This window comes from Protomyctophum parallelum (assembly GCF_964188405.1).
Source record: "Protomyctophum parallelum genome assembly, chromosome: 10".
Lineage (NCBI taxonomy): Eukaryota > Metazoa > Chordata > Actinopteri > Myctophiformes > Myctophidae > Protomyctophum > Protomyctophum parallelum.
Window position 1 is genome coordinate 39,143,899 of NC_139704.1, and position 18,203 is coordinate 39,162,101.

At 41.7% G+C, this 18,203-nt stretch overlaps 1 protein-coding gene across 2 annotated transcripts in view; it reads right to left on the reverse strand.

Moving 5' to 3' along the window:
- The window catches only part of itsn1 (intersectin 1 (SH3 domain protein)), a 61,856-nt gene that overhangs the window by 2,413 nt on the left and 41,240 nt on the right, over window positions 1–18,203 (reverse strand). For both annotated transcript variants that reach the window (XM_083775168.1, XM_083775167.1), the window contains 17 exons: window positions 17,867–17,988; window positions 17,627–17,750; window positions 16,320–16,514; window positions 6,863–6,984; window positions 6,050–6,156; window positions 5,745–5,846; window positions 5,215–5,296; window positions 4,832–4,930; window positions 4,472–4,555; window positions 4,157–4,240; window positions 2,817–2,948; window positions 2,298–2,378; window positions 2,005–2,126; window positions 1,237–1,319; window positions 766–849; window positions 512–576; window positions 60–168 (listed from right to left, as the gene is read on the reverse strand). In XM_083775168.1, the coding sequence (XP_083631294.1) occupies window positions 60–168; window positions 512–576; window positions 766–849; window positions 1,237–1,319; window positions 2,005–2,126; window positions 2,298–2,378; window positions 2,817–2,948; window positions 4,157–4,240; window positions 4,472–4,555; window positions 4,832–4,930; window positions 5,215–5,296; window positions 5,745–5,846; window positions 6,050–6,156; window positions 6,863–6,984; window positions 16,320–16,514; window positions 17,627–17,750; window positions 17,867–17,988 (1,797 nt within the window). The remainder of the gene's footprint in view (window positions 1–59; window positions 169–511; window positions 577–765; window positions 850–1,236; window positions 1,320–2,004; window positions 2,127–2,297; window positions 2,379–2,816; window positions 2,949–4,156; window positions 4,241–4,471; window positions 4,556–4,831; window positions 4,931–5,214; window positions 5,297–5,744; window positions 5,847–6,049; window positions 6,157–6,862; window positions 6,985–16,319; window positions 16,515–17,626; window positions 17,751–17,866; window positions 17,989–18,203) is intronic.

Below are 18,203 nucleotides of genomic sequence, written 5' to 3' on the forward strand. Positions count from 1 at the left end.
AAGCAAATGTTGTATATGTGTGTGTGTGTGTGTGTGTGTGTGTGTGTGTGTGTGCTGACCGTCAGGTGAAAACTGGTCTCGTTCGAACACAGTAACACAGAGGACGTCCTGCTCCAAGTCCTTTATGAAGAACTGACAGTTGGAGTTCCACTTAGGATTCAATGTGTCCTAAAGGAACAGTAACAACATCAAAATGACTACTGTACATATACATACTAAACACTAAATCATTGTTGAACCCATGAAGGCCGGTTCTACAAATCATGTCTTCTAAATACTAGCCGTTTTTTTGAAAAACGCATGTTACTATATCAGTGGTTATCAAACTTGAACAAAAGGATATGTATTTGGTCGCCGACCCCCATCTCAAACTATTTTGTTCCAGGGACGCCCAGAAGCAAAGATTTGAGTTAAAATAACAAAGTTTCCAGATTAGTTTTATGTTCTATTTGATTTATGTAGTCATTAGAAGGATAATGGGTTGGAATAGTAATGATGATAATATGAATACCTGCAATGTCTTAGTGATATGGCACTGAGAACCCATGGTCACCTCACAGTATGGGTTGCTCTTCCCTGGAAACACACATTTAGTTCAGTAGTTATCAAGTTATCCGTCATCGGTAAGACTACTAAACAGGCTTTGTGATTGTTAGGTCACTCTCATTCAAGACAGTGAAGACACCAGAACAACATTACAAGATGTAAGTGGAGATGTCTGTGGTATGTACAGTATGTATGTACCGTATGGGCGTCTGTACGTACCATGGGAACGACAGGGTTTGAGTTCAATTCCCTCCACAATGTTGACCATCAGTCTGCCAATCCCTGTCGCCCTCTGAGAACGAACTGAGAGAAACAGAAGGAACTGAATTGTGGATGTGTTGCTTAATTTGTAATGGATAGGAGAGAGAATGGGAAAGGCTAAGATTATGTGGTCGACACACTATCCTGCAGTCACCTACTGTAACAGCATGCCTCACAATTGTTCGACATTTGCTTATTTGGATTATATACAAATATATATATATTACAATGCAGTGCAGTAATTGTTCAGTACAGTTAGGCATGCAAATGAGTTAGGAATTCTGTTTTTTATATTTAAATAATAAATATTAATACATTTTTAAATAATACAATCTTTCACATTTTCACTGCTCGGCAGGGACGTGCGAGTGGTGTTGTAATATTTTAGTTAGTAGAGGTAGAGGTGCAGGGAGGGAAAGGGATGGATACCTAGGTAGGCCTTCTCTCTCTTCTTCTTCTCCGTCTCAATGAAGAGTTCTGAAGCTGCCTTAATCTTCTGGACCCATGCCGTTCTGCACACACACACACACACACACACACACACACACACACACACACACACACACACGCACACACACACGCACACGCACACGCACACGCACACGCACACGCACACGCACACGCACACGCACACGCACACGCACACACACACACAACAATCCGGGATTTTAACTAATCTTTATTGTAGAGTACGTTGTAGAATACAATATAACTAGCACATCTGCAGTGGCTGGAGGTGGTCTACCTACTCTAATTCTATTGAGAAATTTCAACCCAGCTTTGAAGCAGATGGAGAACCAATTTGCACACAAATATATATGGGTTACCATCTTTATTGTAATTCGGGCATTGTTGCAATTATTGTACCTCTCTCTGTCAGGACAGATACAACGGATATAATGGATTTTTGCATCTGAAAATACAATATACTGTAAATCCACCATTCTTACTCGATCTTGAAATGAATTCATGTGCAGTTTTGCTTTTGAATTGAAAATCACAGTTTCCTGCCTGAAGTCAAGTTGTTCAAATCTGCCTTTATGATTTACTATTTCTGCATCTGGATGGCGTTTCCATGCAAGAGGTTTACAGTTATGAAAAAAAGAAACATTTGGGTGAACAGAGGGTTCTATGCCTGTTTGTGTGTGTGTGTGTGTGTGTGTGTGTGTGTGTGTGTGTGTGTGTGTCATGTTTTACCGTTCATTGATGCTCTCAGCTCGGATAGTGTAAACTCGATCTATGTGAGAGATGTGGAAAAGCGGTTCATCTCCTGATGGGTCTGTAGGCAGCTTCACCAACACCTCGTTTAGGAAGATAGGCTGGAAGGGGTGAGACGGCACACGCATCTTATAGTCATATGTATCTTACAGGACTCTTACAGGATATGGAGCCATTTCATTTTATGTTGAAACTTGAAAGGGCTTTAAATTGGTTTGTCATAAACAAATGCACAGACAGACTGAAAGAAAAGAGTGTGTGTGTTCACTTACCGTCTTGTACATGCGATATTGTAGGTGTGTTTTGGAGGAGAAGACTTTATCACAGCCAGAAAACCCCAGAGGCTTTGTCACCTGAGAGACAGAGAGAGATTGAGAAGATGTTATGGCCCTTGAGGTGGATTGATAAATTGATAAATATGTATGCTATGGTATATCCTCAGATTTGGACATATTTTCACTGACTTTAAGATGCTCATCAGAATGTACTGTTTCTCTTGGCATTAAAATGTGAAGCACCCCACAACATGCAGTAGCCATCGGCTTGCTCAAAACAAAGCTGAAGCTCCATCTCCCAGAGGAATCACATAATGCTTAACATGCACTCTTTGCATTAGATATCCATCTACAATGTCAGGTTTGATTCCCGGCCGTGGCAATGTGTCGAGGTGTCACTGAGTAAGCTTAGACACTTAACCGTTAACCGCTCCCCCACTGCGCTCAAGTCTGACCACTTGGGCAGCAATAGGTCTAAATAAAATAAAATAAAATACAAAACTCCATGACACCAACCTGTGTTAGAAGTAGGAAGTCGTTGAACAGGAAGCCGTAGAGCTCTTTGCTGCTCTTTGCTTTAAACAACTTCCCACTGTGGAGAAACTTCCTGGGACCCAGACAGTTGGTGACTGAGTTGAAGACCAGTTGCTGTAGACACAGACAAGGCGAGATGTTGGAAAGTGTTTAGAATGACCATGACAGGGCTTCTTCTCCTTCCAGTCTACATACACAAAAGAAAGTCTACAAAGGAGCAATTAAAATGACAAGAAACGCTATAAGTCGGAATTCAGCTTGTGAGAATTATTCAATACACAATGTGATTCTGGTCATAAGAAGTGCAACTTTGTTTGCGTTTTCAACAGGCATGTATAGTACTCATCTCTCTCTCTGTGTGTGTGTGTGTGTGTGTGTGTGTGTGTGTGTGTGTGTGTGTGTGTGTGTGTGTGTGTGTGTGTGTGTGTGTTTCAACTGCCATATTCATGCACAATAATGATAATGATGCCTTTTCAGATGTCACAGCTAATACACCAGATATTGTTGTTGTTGATGAGGACAGTAGAGAAGTGACCATTTTGGAAGTGGCATGTACATTTTACCACAGTCTGGAAGAGGCATTCCTTACCACGGTGCTTAAGTACCAGCGTCTTAAGGATGCTATTATACAGCTTGGCTACAAATGTAAACTACTTGTGTTCATATTTGGAAGTCTCTGTAATGTCCATAAATCAGTCGTCATGCCCAAGCCGAGAGCTTGGTATTACGGCCTTGTATACTGTCCTTTAAAACTTTTTAAAACTTAAAAAAAAATTATACTTAGTATTGTTATTTAAAATTTTTACTTATGTGTATTGTGGAGCATCACCCAACGAAAGTTTTTCACAATGCTGTACCTGTACATCTATGTGACAATAAAACACCTTGAACCTTGAGCTAAGGCATAGGCAAAATTCTTTTTTTTTTTTTTTTTTTTAAGATATTTTTTTGCGGCTTACGCCTTTATTGATTTTTTAAGGGATAGAAAGTAGGCTGACAGGAAACGGGAGAGAGATGGGGGGATGACATGCGGTAAAGGCCGTGTCGGGTCCGGGAGTCGAACCCGCGGCACACCGCGACTGGATCACCAGTCCGGTGCCCAGACCGTTACGCTACGGCCTGGGCCATAGGCAAAATTCTGTTCAATAATTGGCAGTCGCCATATATGGAGAAGGCGATGCTTTCAGTACCCGTGATCTTTATCCTGAAGCTCTTTCAACAGTTGTAGAGTTTTCCAAGTTTGCGCATCCACTATTGTTTGTGTTTTTTTTCTTGTAAAATGTGAATGCAAATAAAGATGACTGTTAAATGTGTGCGTGTACCTCCGACAGTCCCTCACACTGGATGTGAGACTGAATCCACTCTAGTCGATCAGAGTTTTCCTTCTCTCTGACACCCTCATTGACCTTGAGACACACACACACACACACACACACACACACACACACACACACACACACACACACACACACACACACACACACACACACACACACACAGAGTAACAATATACAGTATCATACCAGTAAAATTCAATAGTATCAATATCAATACATTCAGCTCTTTTCCAGACAACTGAGTTGAGTCCTCACTCTCTCATTACCTTACTGAAAAAACAATACACTGGTGTACAGTACCTGGGAGCACAGCTCCTCAGCTTTCTCCAGAGCAGCCTTCAGGTGGCTGTGGTCTGGATGGGGTTCCGGAGTGTTCTCTAAGATCTACATATCAATGAAAGACAAAAGCACACAATGTAAAGATAGATCACCGTTTCTCAAGCTGTGGGACGCAGTGGGACGCCCCCCAAATAATTGGAAAAACACTGAGACTTTGGTATGGGATGTTTGCATTAAAAGCCTTCATTGTGATGCATGGACACTTTTTAAAGTATATTAATAGCAGAAGCAAAAATAAAAGCAGGCAATCCATCTGACCACTTAACATCGTTTTGAGTAAAATAATAACCGCATTTTCGGTTGTTTATGTGGTATACATACGTTCTTGATAATGAGAGGGTAGCGTGTGACTCTCTGCATGGGTTTGAGCAGGAAGCTGGAGAGAGGCATTCCTTTACACCTGGGATCCATGGCCAACCTCTGACAGACACAGACACACAGACACACACACACACACACACACACACACACACACACACACACACACACACACACACACACACACACACACACACACACACAAATACGGTCACTACTAGGGTTGGGAACTGGTGGAGCCAGGAATCGGTTCCATGACTCATCACTATCACTTCAATCTGAGGCTAACTCAAATGTTATGCTGCAAAACAAGGATTTGAGAAAATGCCTTCCAACTAATAAATTGCGTTAGTGCAATGTGTTGAAGTGCATGCAATCTACAGTACCTTGAGGAAATCTTTAAATTCCTGGTTGTCATCTGTTTTCTGCTGGATCAGCGTGGCTCCATTCAGCTGACATGAACAGAACCTGAATAAGACACTCAGTGTTGAGTATTACATCATGGAAGGCCTTTTCAGCCACTGAATAAAAGCCCAAACAGTGTTCCCCCCCTCCCCCCCCTTCAGACTTTATACCTCAGCCTTCTAAGTTTTGTTTCTTGCATTTGACTATCAGAAGGTACAGATATCTCTGTTTTTGTTTAGGAACTGAATAGGGGAATTTGATTTGGATATATCAAGGGGCAAGGGGAAAAACATGAACTTTTCTCTTTATTGAGAAAAGCTAACATAATTAGTTAAAGGCAGGTGATTTTTTGTTAAAAGGTTAAATCACTATATTCTGATAGTAATCATTGCTATAGAGAGTTTGTTCAATAAGTTCAATAAGTTTAACACTTATTTTAACCAAAGAAAATCATTTACTCTCTCTAATGGGCAAAATTAAGGGTACATGAATACAATTATTGTCGAATAACCTGATGTAGGGCTGCATGTGAGGCAACTGGTTGGTCAAGATGTCACCAATCATCTTCACTGGCATGCGGTCCCCTGACATCTTCTTCCTGACTCTCAAAGCCCTGCAAGCAAAACCAATTCATCAGTTTAATATTGTATAAGTGTACCTCATTTATCAGTGTGCATCAGTTTTTTATGTGTGCAACTCCAATTACAGTAGTTAGGAGATCGAAGCATAGTTTATTGTTCTGTGCATAGTGTGAATTTAGTCTGTGTTTTTCCCGTCCAAATTCATGTGTGTGTGTGTGTTGGGGAGGGGCTTTACTTGAGGAGTTTGATGTTGCACATGATGAGTTCCTTCCAGTTGACGAAAATCATCGCCACTTCTTTCTCTGTCAGCAACTCGCACTCCAACAGAGGTTTCTGGAAGATCTACACACAAACACATGTAAAGACCTTAAAGCATGGCCTAAATGTATGTGCACCTAGCAGAACGTTAGTTTCTGGGTATATGAATTGACAAATAAATAAAAATATAGATTGAAATTGGCATAATATTTGTTCTGGTTAAAAGCAATGTTTGATTATGCCGGGACAGTAATTTGCCTGCAAAATATGTTTAAACTGCAACGTCTCAATGAAGAAATCTATCTATATATTAAACTATTTGGGCAGCACCTTCCAGTGGAAACTGCTCTGAGGCCCACCAGTGGAGAATGTCCTGGAAGAATATAATCTCATTTGTCCAAGGGGGAATTCACCTGTGGCCGAGCAGTAAATGTTTGATTTCCCATGTGGTACAGTAGCCTATAATATGATACAGATGTGCTCGTGTTTTAACAGCATCCCTATCCCCCCGGCATGTCATAATAGGCAAACCTTCTGTGAAAATAGCAGATGTACTGGCTCACAACCAGTCGCAACGCAATGAGTTGTGAGCTTGTAGATCTGCCATTTGTGTTGAAGCGATAGGCTACTACAATGTAGAGGGGGGAAAAAGGAGAGGACCAAGTATAGACCCCTGGGGGATCCCGGGTAACATAGGTTTAAGTCATTAAGGTGCTATGCTTTTTTTTCTCCAGGAGTTTTATATCCCCTTCATTACTTTGTTAGCGTACATTGATTGTGCATACTGTACCTCTGTGACCAGCTGCAGATCGTTTACATAGTTCTCTTCAGTAACGATGAGTTCATGTGTATATCCCTGTCTCTTCCTCTCCATGGGACTCAGCATGTCCAATAGGTGGAGGTCAGCACACCCTGCAAGACAACCATAGACCGGAGGCGGATTCATTACAATATTCAGAGAAAATGACATATCAAGTAAAAAATAAAAATGGGATTTGGATGCTGTACACATACATATCATTGTGTTTTTCCTTCCGGTGTCGACAATGGTTGGAATTTATCATTAAATAAGTTTTGAAGCTCATGTGTATATATTATAAATTCCTTGCCCCATTAAGAGTCACACAGTCACTACAATAACTGACTGTCACATTAAATGACACCACTTCTTGGCTCCCAGTTGCATCTTCTTACCATTGTCATGGAATTATTTTGTCCCCAGTAAAACCAAATTGTGTTAAAACAATAACACAAATAAGAGTTGTTTCTGGATTGTGTGACATGAAGATGTCTCTCTGGGACATGCCCCTGGAGAAAGACACCTTTTTTTACCCCCTCCCAACCGGTGTCGACAATGGTCACATTCACAAAACCTACTGTAATACATACCACACTAATACATACCTGCCATCAGTGACTGGGAAGGGGTTGTGACATTGCTGAACGTTAATGTGTGAACATAATACATACATAGCACAGCATGGCATGTACGGTCTTCATCAGGAAATGTGCAGTTTATTACAGTATGTGGTTCCAGCATGTTCTGAAATAATCTACTGTGTCATAATAATGTGCCTGAGACTGCATTATACAGTATATAAAATATGCATAGGTCTGTCACATCATTTTGAGATAAGCGCAATTATTTTGCATAAACGTCATAGTTTCCTTTTTTATAAAAATAAATAAATAGCAGATCTACAAGCTTGTTACAAGTACAACACATCACGTTATTAAATGTGTCAGTAATTTAATTTAATATTTAAGTTGTTTGTCATCTCTGCCCTGTGCAATTTGAATATGAAGCCTAAAAACCAAACGGATATTAAAATTGCATTCATAGTAATCGTGGCAGCCCTAGCAATGAGTGCAATGTATTCTTCCATGTATGTGTGCCTTCTGATGCACGTGTGAGCAATGTACGCCCCCATGTATCGTTGCCTTCCTGTGTGTGTGTGTGTGTGTGAGAGAGCGACGCACGTGAGTTTGAGTAACGACGCTGGCAGACTCCAGTCTGTCTCAGAGTGTTTAATCATTAGACCAATCAGATTTTCTCCATCAGAGTTTTCCACCAATAAATCTCCGGACATCTTTTTGTATCAAAGCTAGCGATTGTGGTCTAACATTCTGTACATTTCACCCATTCATTCAAGTAATCTGTTACGTTCTCTGTCTAGTATCCATCCGTCCACTCTATATTGGTCATTCATTTGTACACACACACACACACACACACACACACACACACACACACACACACACACACACACACACACACCAAGTGCAGTCTTGTTACATTTGGCTTGGCTGTTCATCCATTCATTAGATTTGCAATTAATAACAATGTAAAGCATCAGTTACCATTCATTAGTTTTAACTATAGATCATACATAATTGTTTTAACTGACCAGACCATAGCCATACCATAGACCATGCTTAAGAGTCTATGCATGTGTATTAAAAACAGTAAAATCTTCCAGCTCGTTTGCATCATAAAATCGTTCTACTGTATCAGCGTAACGTTTGGACAGCAATGCGCTGTCCTCTTGCGTGTATCCAGTCCACCAGTGTTAATTTCGTCAACTAAAACTATGACGAAAACATTTCTTCAGCTACAGTACTTTTTTCACTGACGAAAACTAAATAAAATCGAAGCTATGATGAATAAAACCATAACTAAATATATTGACAATTTCGTCAAAAAATAAAAACTAGACTAAAATATTAGGGAGGGACGCGTCATAATAAATCTAATACAGCTTGTGAAAGGACGCGCTGTGATTGGCCAGTAGCCACTTTGAGTGGCAGTCGGGGGAAACGCTCTCGCCAGAACATGTTTTGCTATAGAGCGTCGCAGTCCCGCCCCTGACAAGCGGCCCGGAAGAGAATTTCCCATACATTTTTCCCCATTAATGTTTCAGAAAGTATTTATTTAAAGACGTTTAAAGCCTCGGACAAAGCCAACTCGGCTCCAGACAAATCATGACAATAAACAAAAAGATTTGGGCCGAACAAATAATTAGAAAGAAGAAAAAGGGCATGGTACAATTATTTTTGTTTTTCTTCAAGGTCAAAACGTCTATGAAAAATGAATGGGAAATTCTCTTCCGTGCAGTTGTTGTAGACGAGACGCACTTCCACATGGTGGTTATAAGCACAAGCTGTATTTAGTATGTCACGGGAGGGACTAGTGGAGAAGAGATCCAGTAGAACTTTAGACAAGTCATTTTATTGGTTGCGCTCGGGTGTTGAAAATGGCAGATATACATGCTCACAACGAGCTGCCATGAGTCGCGAGGTTGTAGATCTACTATTTTCAGCATGCATCCAAGTGTAAAGTCAGGATAAATATATTTGTCGTCGACAAAATCAACTGTAGATTTTGTAGACTGAAATCGTATATTTAGTCAACTAAAAATAGACTAAAAATAAAACTTTTCAGATGACTAAAATTAAAATTACATTTTATTCAAAAGACTGACTTTGCTGTCAAAATTAACACTGATTCAACAAAATAGCAGCAAATGGGAGCTACATCATAACATTGAACATAAACCCAAGCGGTGTCCAGTATGGCTGTGGTCTTGGTGGTTCCCTGTTTCAATCTCAAGAACAGCAGCTAGCTGACTGGGAGTCGGCAAGACCAGCGGTTAGAAAACGTATACATACTCCGATACACCAACTGTACAAATATCTTCTCTCATCTTTAGGACCAAGGTTCATTGAAACGTACAACTACCAGTCATCCACCCCCCATTTTGTCTCTTGACTCTCGGAGCCAAAGTTTAATAACCACTGGTCAAAAGGTTTAACGCCCAATCAGAGAACAACTCCACCTTCAACACTGATACTGCTCACCGAAAGATTGCATTAACAATACTCTGAGGAGCCAATGAACCAGGTTAATAATAGTTCTATTGCTGGTTGTATAAAAAGCTGCTGTAGTTCATTATTTCATTCATCATTTTCAAAAGTAAACATTAAAATCACAATACTGTCGTCTGGAGAAAAAAAGAAAGAAAGAAAGAAAAAACAAAACAACAACAACAATGAAATACAAATCTGATATGGCAAACACTAATAATACTTAACTAGTCTGTTGCTATGGGAACAGATACAAGGGTGGGTCTGGAAAAGCTACACCGTGGGTGTAAATGACCAACTAACTCATACCATAAATTGCTAGGGATGGGTGCTTTGCCCATCTGTAACTGTGCCAGTCTCTGTCTGTGTGTCCAGCTTTCCTGTGTCCATGCACGTCTTTACTCTGGTTTTCTGTCATTTTAACCTGGGAAAGCGTCTGCGTCATTTTAGATTTTTAGCGTTGGCTATTCAAAAATAGCAGATGCACAAGCTTGCAGAGCTTCACTTCTTGCCGCGCTGTGAACTAAAAATGGGCTAGTTAATGGGTTAAAGGAGGTGAGAACAGTGCTATATGTGGGTCTGTTTTAATAGGCTGTGTCTCATTCCATTTCTGTGTTCAAACTACTACTGTGGCTTTATAAGGCCAATATACACAATGACATTGTGCTATATCATGTATAACCATCCAGACCGCAGTCTAAACCAAAGTGGAGAAGCAACGTTCAGTTTTTATGCAAATATCTGGAACAATCTCCCAGAAAACTGAAGGTATGCTAGAACTCTTCAAAATATTTTTAGCTTTGATTTAAAAGGACTGTTTGCCACTGCCTTTAATTGAGATTATTTTTTAAATCATTCTTCTGCACTGTAATTTGTGTCTCTTATCTTATTTTGTCAGTCTTAATGTCTTAATGCTTCACATTTTATGCAAAGCACTTTGAATTGCCTTAGACATGATGCCTTGCGCAAATTAACGACAAATGGCTCAACAAAAAGCTTGCATGTGAGCTTGTAGATCTGCTATTTTCTTTATTTTAGAAAATTAAAAATATAAAAAACTGCCCAAAATAGGGACGCATGTTGGCAAACCTTAGCATTAAACACTTGCAACTGCAAGGCGAAAACTGTAAAATTCAAGTAGTCAGACAGTGATAACACTTTGACCGTAATAACTGTCTACATATTTTTATCTCTAGATCTGTACCATGACAGTGTCTTGATTATAAATGTTGTAATTGACCAGTCCTTTCAGTCCTCAGTATGTCTCACTGTCTTGTCCTTTTTTTATGAGTTCCAAACCATAATATTATGGATCAAAGTCTTTTGTTCACTTTCAAGCAAGGGTATAACAATTCACAAGTCACAGTTTGGTATTTACCTCGCTAATGGAACAATTTGGTGCAATTCCCATATAAAGAACGGACATGATAAAAATGATCATGCTGCTTTAATCATGGGAACCTGGGTCACTCTATTCAACTGACAATGACATATTGTGAATTTGGCCCGTCTAGTCACGGCTGTGATCAGTCACTTCACAGCAGGTGTGCACGCAACTAGCTAAACGCAGCAGCATACTTTATGCCAAAAGCTGATGTGACAAAACTTATGGACATCCCATGGTGTAAAAACAACTGGCACAACCGTTTGTTTCCGTTTTTGCTCCGCAGTTTATACTACAGTACATTCCAGCTTTGCTTTTTCCAAGATTGAGCAGCATTTATGAATTTCCAAACGAGCGAAAGACACTGGTTTTTCCATTTGCCTTAGCTACCAACATTTCATAATGATGAACACACAGTGTGGTTGGGTGGTTCGAATGACCAAGTGCAGGTTAGCCAAAACAGCACAAATATATATTATGTTGAGATGCTTAATTTATTTTCAGCGGTGCATGGCCGGGAACTGAAACGGGTAAAAAGCTTACGTAACACGTTTTGTCAGTATATAAAAACAGCCAACTCGTAGTGGAACGGAGTAAAAACCAGATGAGTTGGGGATGAAGGCACCGTCGTTCTGCACCTTATAGTACCAAGTCTGTGTCTGTGAAATGTCATTGTCCCGTCGGCCTAAGTCACCCTTACCACCCTACACAGTGACAGCATCTCATCGTCATAGCAACAGACAAAACAATACAACATGTAAACAAAAACGGAGCATAAAACGGTTCATTTAAAGTTAATACATAATTCAACATAATGAACTACTATGGATAAAAAAAATATTATGTGAGAGATATGTGTGGTTGCGTGTATGTCTGGGTATGTGATCCCTTCACACTGTTAAAAGTCACATGCATTCTACAAACTCTGTACCATGTATATTTCTTTTTGTGTGTTTAGTGTCTGTGTGTACAGAATGTGTGTGAGTGTGGCATTTGGTTAGCTGGTATGCTAAGCACTTGTAGCATTGGCTTTAAATACTTTTGTCCTGAGCCTCAGACTGAGTCACATTCCATATCGTTGCTGTCGGGCGGAAACCTCATAATCCACAACTACTTTTCAGGATTCATACAAAATAGCAGAACTACAAGCTCAATGCAGCGCAATGCGATGTGTCTTTGAGCTTGTAGATCTGCTAGTTTTGCCACTTTTGTGGGACCCTGTAGTATGAAGAAGTAGGGCATTAATTTACGGAGAAAAAAAAGGAGAAAAAAAGAAAACCTTAAAATATGGATACAAGGTTTCTGACAGACGACAACGATAGAGCTGCTCCCTTGTGATCGGCAGTGAAACATCGAAGGGAACGGCATTCTGGATTGAAACTCAGCCTGTGGCTGCTGCGGGACACATCTCAATACTGCCTTACTTCCTCTCCTCTCTCCTTGATGTCTCCCCTCTCCTCACAGTCTCCCCTATAGAGCTCCCATCTCCTCCACAGCCATTTTGTGAAGGCAGAGGACAGGAGGGCAGGGGGAGGTGAAGAAACGGATAGAGACATAGGAGGAGCAAGGACAAGTCTGGTATAGAATAGAGCAGAGCAGTCTTTGGCATTGAGATTTGCCCTCCAGCAGCTTTGTGTGAGGGAGGCACAGAGGAGAGAGTGGAGGAGGGAATAAAAAAAATACTTCAACATTGAGACTTGTCCTCCAGCAGATAGTGGGTCTTTCTGTGAAGCTGTGGGAGGGGGGGGGGGGGGTAAGGGTTAGTGAGGGGATGAGATGGAGGCCAGCGCTTTGACTGACATGGGGAATGAAGCTGCTGAACCAATGGGAGCGTGGTTAAAGAGAGGGGATGGGGTGGGGCGGGGCTAAGCTACTGATTCTATGACAGGATCTCCCAGAAAGCCACAAAATGACCCACTATCCACTTTTACCACGCTAGGATAGGGCTGGCTGTGTGTGTGTGTGTGTTTGCACGTGAGAGAGTTTGTGTATCAACGTGTGTCTGTAGGTACACAGCCAATGTGTTTCCAGTCAAGCAACTTCATGTAAAATCAGTCCAATCTGTGAGAAAGGAGGACAAATTAGCCTCTACTCTTTTGCTCTGCATCAATCTCCTCCTCTCCTCTGCACCCTGCTTTCCTTCCTCATCTAAAAGGTGGGAAGGAGCCGACCTCCCCAATTGTTCAAACAGTGATAGATGATGAGAGGAGGGGAGAGTGGAGGAAACACGAGGCGAGGAAAAAAGAGAGAGAGGCCAGGAGGAGAAGAGAGGCCAGGACTAGAGAGGAGAAGAGGAGAGAGGATATGAGAGGAGCAGTGACTCTATTGCTCTCCCTCCTATTGCAGGTTTGGAGCCAGAGCCTTAAATAAACACGAGTTTGGCCATGTCCAGTCTAAGCCATGCATAGACAGAGTTTGGCCAACATTGGGCTTTAACATTACAGTCTGTCTGTCTCTCTGGCTTCTATTGGTGGAGAGTCGCCATTTCCTGGTCATGTGACCTCTTGCTGCTGTCCCATTGGTTGAGTGGCCTAGTGGGCGTGGCCTAGTGGGTCTCTTTGAGGGCTTTGAGGAGAGGGGGGTTCTGGGTAATGATATGATCCTAGAGAGAGGACGACAACAACAACATCAACAAAAACAACTAAACAAAACAACAACAACAACAAATTGGGTGCTAGGTGGGCGGGGCGTGCAGCAAGGCAGGAAGTGTGGAGGTGTGGTCTACGCTAGCATAGAACTAGAGGTTCTAGAGAGGACAACATGCTGATGTCAGATTGACTTTCACTAGACACAGTTTCTATGTAGCCACAGAATGTCTCGCCTAAAACTAAGATTGGTTTGAGTTGTGAAGTTACCTTCAACCTTCCCATGATGCAACTCCAAATATTGGTGAGATATCTTCAGTACTTACTCCATTGATTTTTACATTTTACAATGACTTGCATTGTCAGATGAAACAGAGCTCAAACTAAAGTCAATCCTTTAGTCGTTTTAGTGCATAAACTAATGAAAAGTCGATTTTGACGACAATATTACTAAACCAGACTCTGCATTTTTATTTTTACTATTTAAATAAAGATTTAAACTTCTTGTTGATTTTACTATTTGAAGATCCGGTCCGGATTTTCTCCTTAATTCAAATTGTAAAATAAAATATTGCAATGTTGTACTATTAGAGCACTGAAGTCAGACATCACTGCCGCTAGAGGGCGCTATCCCCCTGGGTCACAGTTATTGTTGGTATTGGAATTCCCATACGCAAATCTTAGATTACGTCAAGAACTGTTTTCCAAAAATAAACAAATCAGCCAGGCGATTTCACTCATATGATATGAAGCACCGCCACCAACTGACGGTGAAAAAGTACTAATTTATCCAAACATAGACGTTTAATATTAAATGTAACTGAATATCATAAATGACAGTGCCGTGTATGTACAGTATGTATGTACTGTATGTCTGTCTGTCTGCTTGAAGTACGAACAGCTGAAATATTTATATTACTCTTACAGATTCTGTCCATCACACAAATCGCTACACAGCATCTCTATAGTCATGTGATTAAGATGGATCTGTCAGATTTTTGTGCGGTGCCTGACTGTTCCAATGACTGGCCGCGGGTGTATGTCTATCTGTCTGTCTGTTTGGAGTACGAACAGTTGCAATACCGCTGGGTGACCTAAAGTGGCACTGTTGAGCAGCCTAAAGGGCCATTTACACTGAGCACTGCAACTGCAGGCAGCCAGTGGTGTTGTTGAGCAGCCTGCACCGCTCAGTTCACACAGGTGTGATTTGCTATCAATAGAGCAACTATTGAAGAAATCTCACCAATAGCAGGAGGTGCATCATGGCAAGGGCACCCTCACAACCAAACCTTTACCAAAGTGTCATTTTGCGTTACATTTAAAATATCTTCTCATAATATGGTATATTGATTTTGTATGCTTATTTTATACTCTGTGGTATGATTATGTCATCTACAAGCTGGGCGAGGTGAGCTCATTTCGGCATGCGACAGCGCTGTAGGACTAAACGGTGAAGTATGAATCAGGCTTCACACATTATGTCCCTGCTGACAATGCACTCACTGTCAAGAAATGCCAAAAGGCAACTTCGCCCATTTGTAACCAGAATGTTATCATTGTATACAGTGAGGAGGATGTGTCATAGTCAGACATTACGCTTTCCAATGAATTGTGTCTCTTGAGAGCTCACCCTCTCTAGCTTCTGGCAAAATGCCTCCAGCTTTAATGAAGTCTGGCTCTTTAACATAAGCTGGCAGTGTTTTGGCAGTGCCTAGAGAGTGAGTTCTCAAGATACTGAACAGACTGATTCGTTTTATGTCAGAATTGCACAATAATCCTCAGTGCAATATCGGAGTATCAGAGTAAAAGTAAGCAATGTTGTTGCCTTATAACTTTGGAGTTTAATAGAGCCCGATCAATGCCAGATTTATTTGTCCTAGCGCACCGATTACTGCTGTTTTGACGAATATTGTGTAAACAATATTGTGTAGAACACAAAATCTAATCTAATCAATTAAACATCTGTACAACATCAACAGAAAAACTGTCCAATAATCCACTCTAGAAGCTCTTAGTCTATGGTGGATCATGCTGAAAAGAACACATGCAGGGAGAGTGGGGCACACGCACAAGCACGCACTCACATTTGCATGTACACACACACACACAACACACATGCACGCACACAACACACCACGCAGATGTGGCATGTGATTGGAAGGGTATCAAAGAGGCCCCTATGGGTGTTAGGGTGACAGTTGTTAGGTACAAAACAACCAAAGGGCAAAGGTTAGGAGAGGGACAGCATCTCCACACCTGGCTCTGGGGAGGGTGTGTGTGCATGTTTGTTTGAGACAGTGCACGGTGATGGCGTGTGCTCCTGATGCATGTGTGTGTGTGTAATGGCGTGTTTTAACATCCATTTATTGAGTGACGTGCTGGGGCTGGACTGTGTCTTATGTGCGCATACTCACACTGCGTGCTTGGGTCAGTATCCGTGGTCAATTTGACGTAGTTGCTAGGGAACAGCCCCTCGCGTCCGCTCAGCTCTCCTTTCCACCAGTCACAGTCGTCCTTACTGAGCACCGTGATCACCTGACCCTTCAGGAAGGCCAGCTCGTCGTCGTTCTGCGCCACGTAGTCGTACATGCCGATCACCTGACACAGCGCTATAACGACAAACAGAGATCAGCTGACACAGCGCTATAACGACAAACAGAGATCAGCTGACACAGCGCTATAACGACAAACAGAGATCAGCTGACACAGCGCTATAACGACAAACAGAGATCAGCTGACACAGCGCTATAACGGCAAACAGAGATCAGCTGACACAGCGCTATAACGACAAACAGAGATCAGCTGACACAGCGCTATAATGACAAACAGAGATCAGCTGACACAGCGCTATAACGGCAAACAGAGATCAGCTGACACAGCGCTATAACGACAAACAGAGATCAGCTGACACAGCGCTATAATGACAAACAGAGATCAGCTGACACAGCACTATAACGACAAACAGAGTTCAGCTGACACAGCGCTATAACGACAAACAGAGATCAGCTGACACAGCGCTATAACGACAAACAGAGACCACAAACAGAACTTTTGTGGTATAGGCTTAGATTAGACGTTAAAACAACGTCGTTTCAACAGCTATATAGACGGTCTATAAATAGACGCTTAAGAACAGCTAATGAACATCTGAGCTAAACCTGGACGGCAAAAATAAATTCTCACTTTTAGACCAGTTATAACCCGGTTTTAGATGGCCGTCTAATAGCAGACTATTGCTCAGTGAGACATCAGTATTTAGTACCTTCAAAGCGCTAAATTCCCTGAATCTAACAACTCGGCAGTAAACCTAGATACTCTGAAATCAGGCTTCTGTACAGGTTAAAGAGAAAGCAATGGAGGAGATGTTGTCCTTGACACTGTTGAGGGATACAGTGGAAATGAAGATCTCAATATTGATCGCCCCAATAGAAATGTGGTTCAGGAGGTGAAGTGGTCGTCTGGAAACCGTAAGGTCTCCGTGTTGATCACAAGCTGCTCCAGCTTTGTGACTGTAATGTCCCTGAATAAAACACTTACACCCTAACTGCTCCCACACTGCTCCAATATGGACGAGTCAAATGTAGAGTAGTAATTTACCCCCCCGGGATCACTACAAATATCCTTTTTTTGTGGGCTGGGTCATTTAAGTTATTATTATTATTTACTAAAAGTGAGTATGGAGTGTGTGTGTGTGTGTGTGTGCGTGTACTGCTGTGTATACCTGTGTTGGGAGGGGCCAGTTTAGGCGGGGTGGGCTCAGTGGGCGTGGTCTTGCTGGTGCTGGGGCTCAGCAGTTTGACATAATTGGCTGGAAACCAGCCTATCTGACGCTTTTTCCCTCGGGCCTGTGAACGACAGTCATGGTCAATACTACGCTACTTATTCATACACATTTCCAGACACGAGTCACGTTCAGTCATATTCATGCATTCAATCAAGTACTGCATGTACGCAAGTGTACCTGGAGTTCCCCTTCCCACCAACCCCCAGGGTTCTTCTTCCTGATGAGAATGAGCTGTCCTGGAGCCAATGTCAGCTGCTCTGCTCCTGTAGCGCTATAAGGGGCAATCACCTGGGCTATCTCTGGTTGAGAGACAGACGGACAGAAACAGAACCAATGAGAGGTTGAGAGTTGGTCATCATCATACTGGCATTTCAAAGTAGCGCAGCAAATGTTAGCAGCCTTGGGTGGTAGTGCTCTATATTGCTTGCCCATGGGCCGTCGTGTAATATTTCCGTCTTTCCTTGGTAATTCGCCTCAAAAGCCATGTACCGGTAGTTCCATATACTGTAGGATT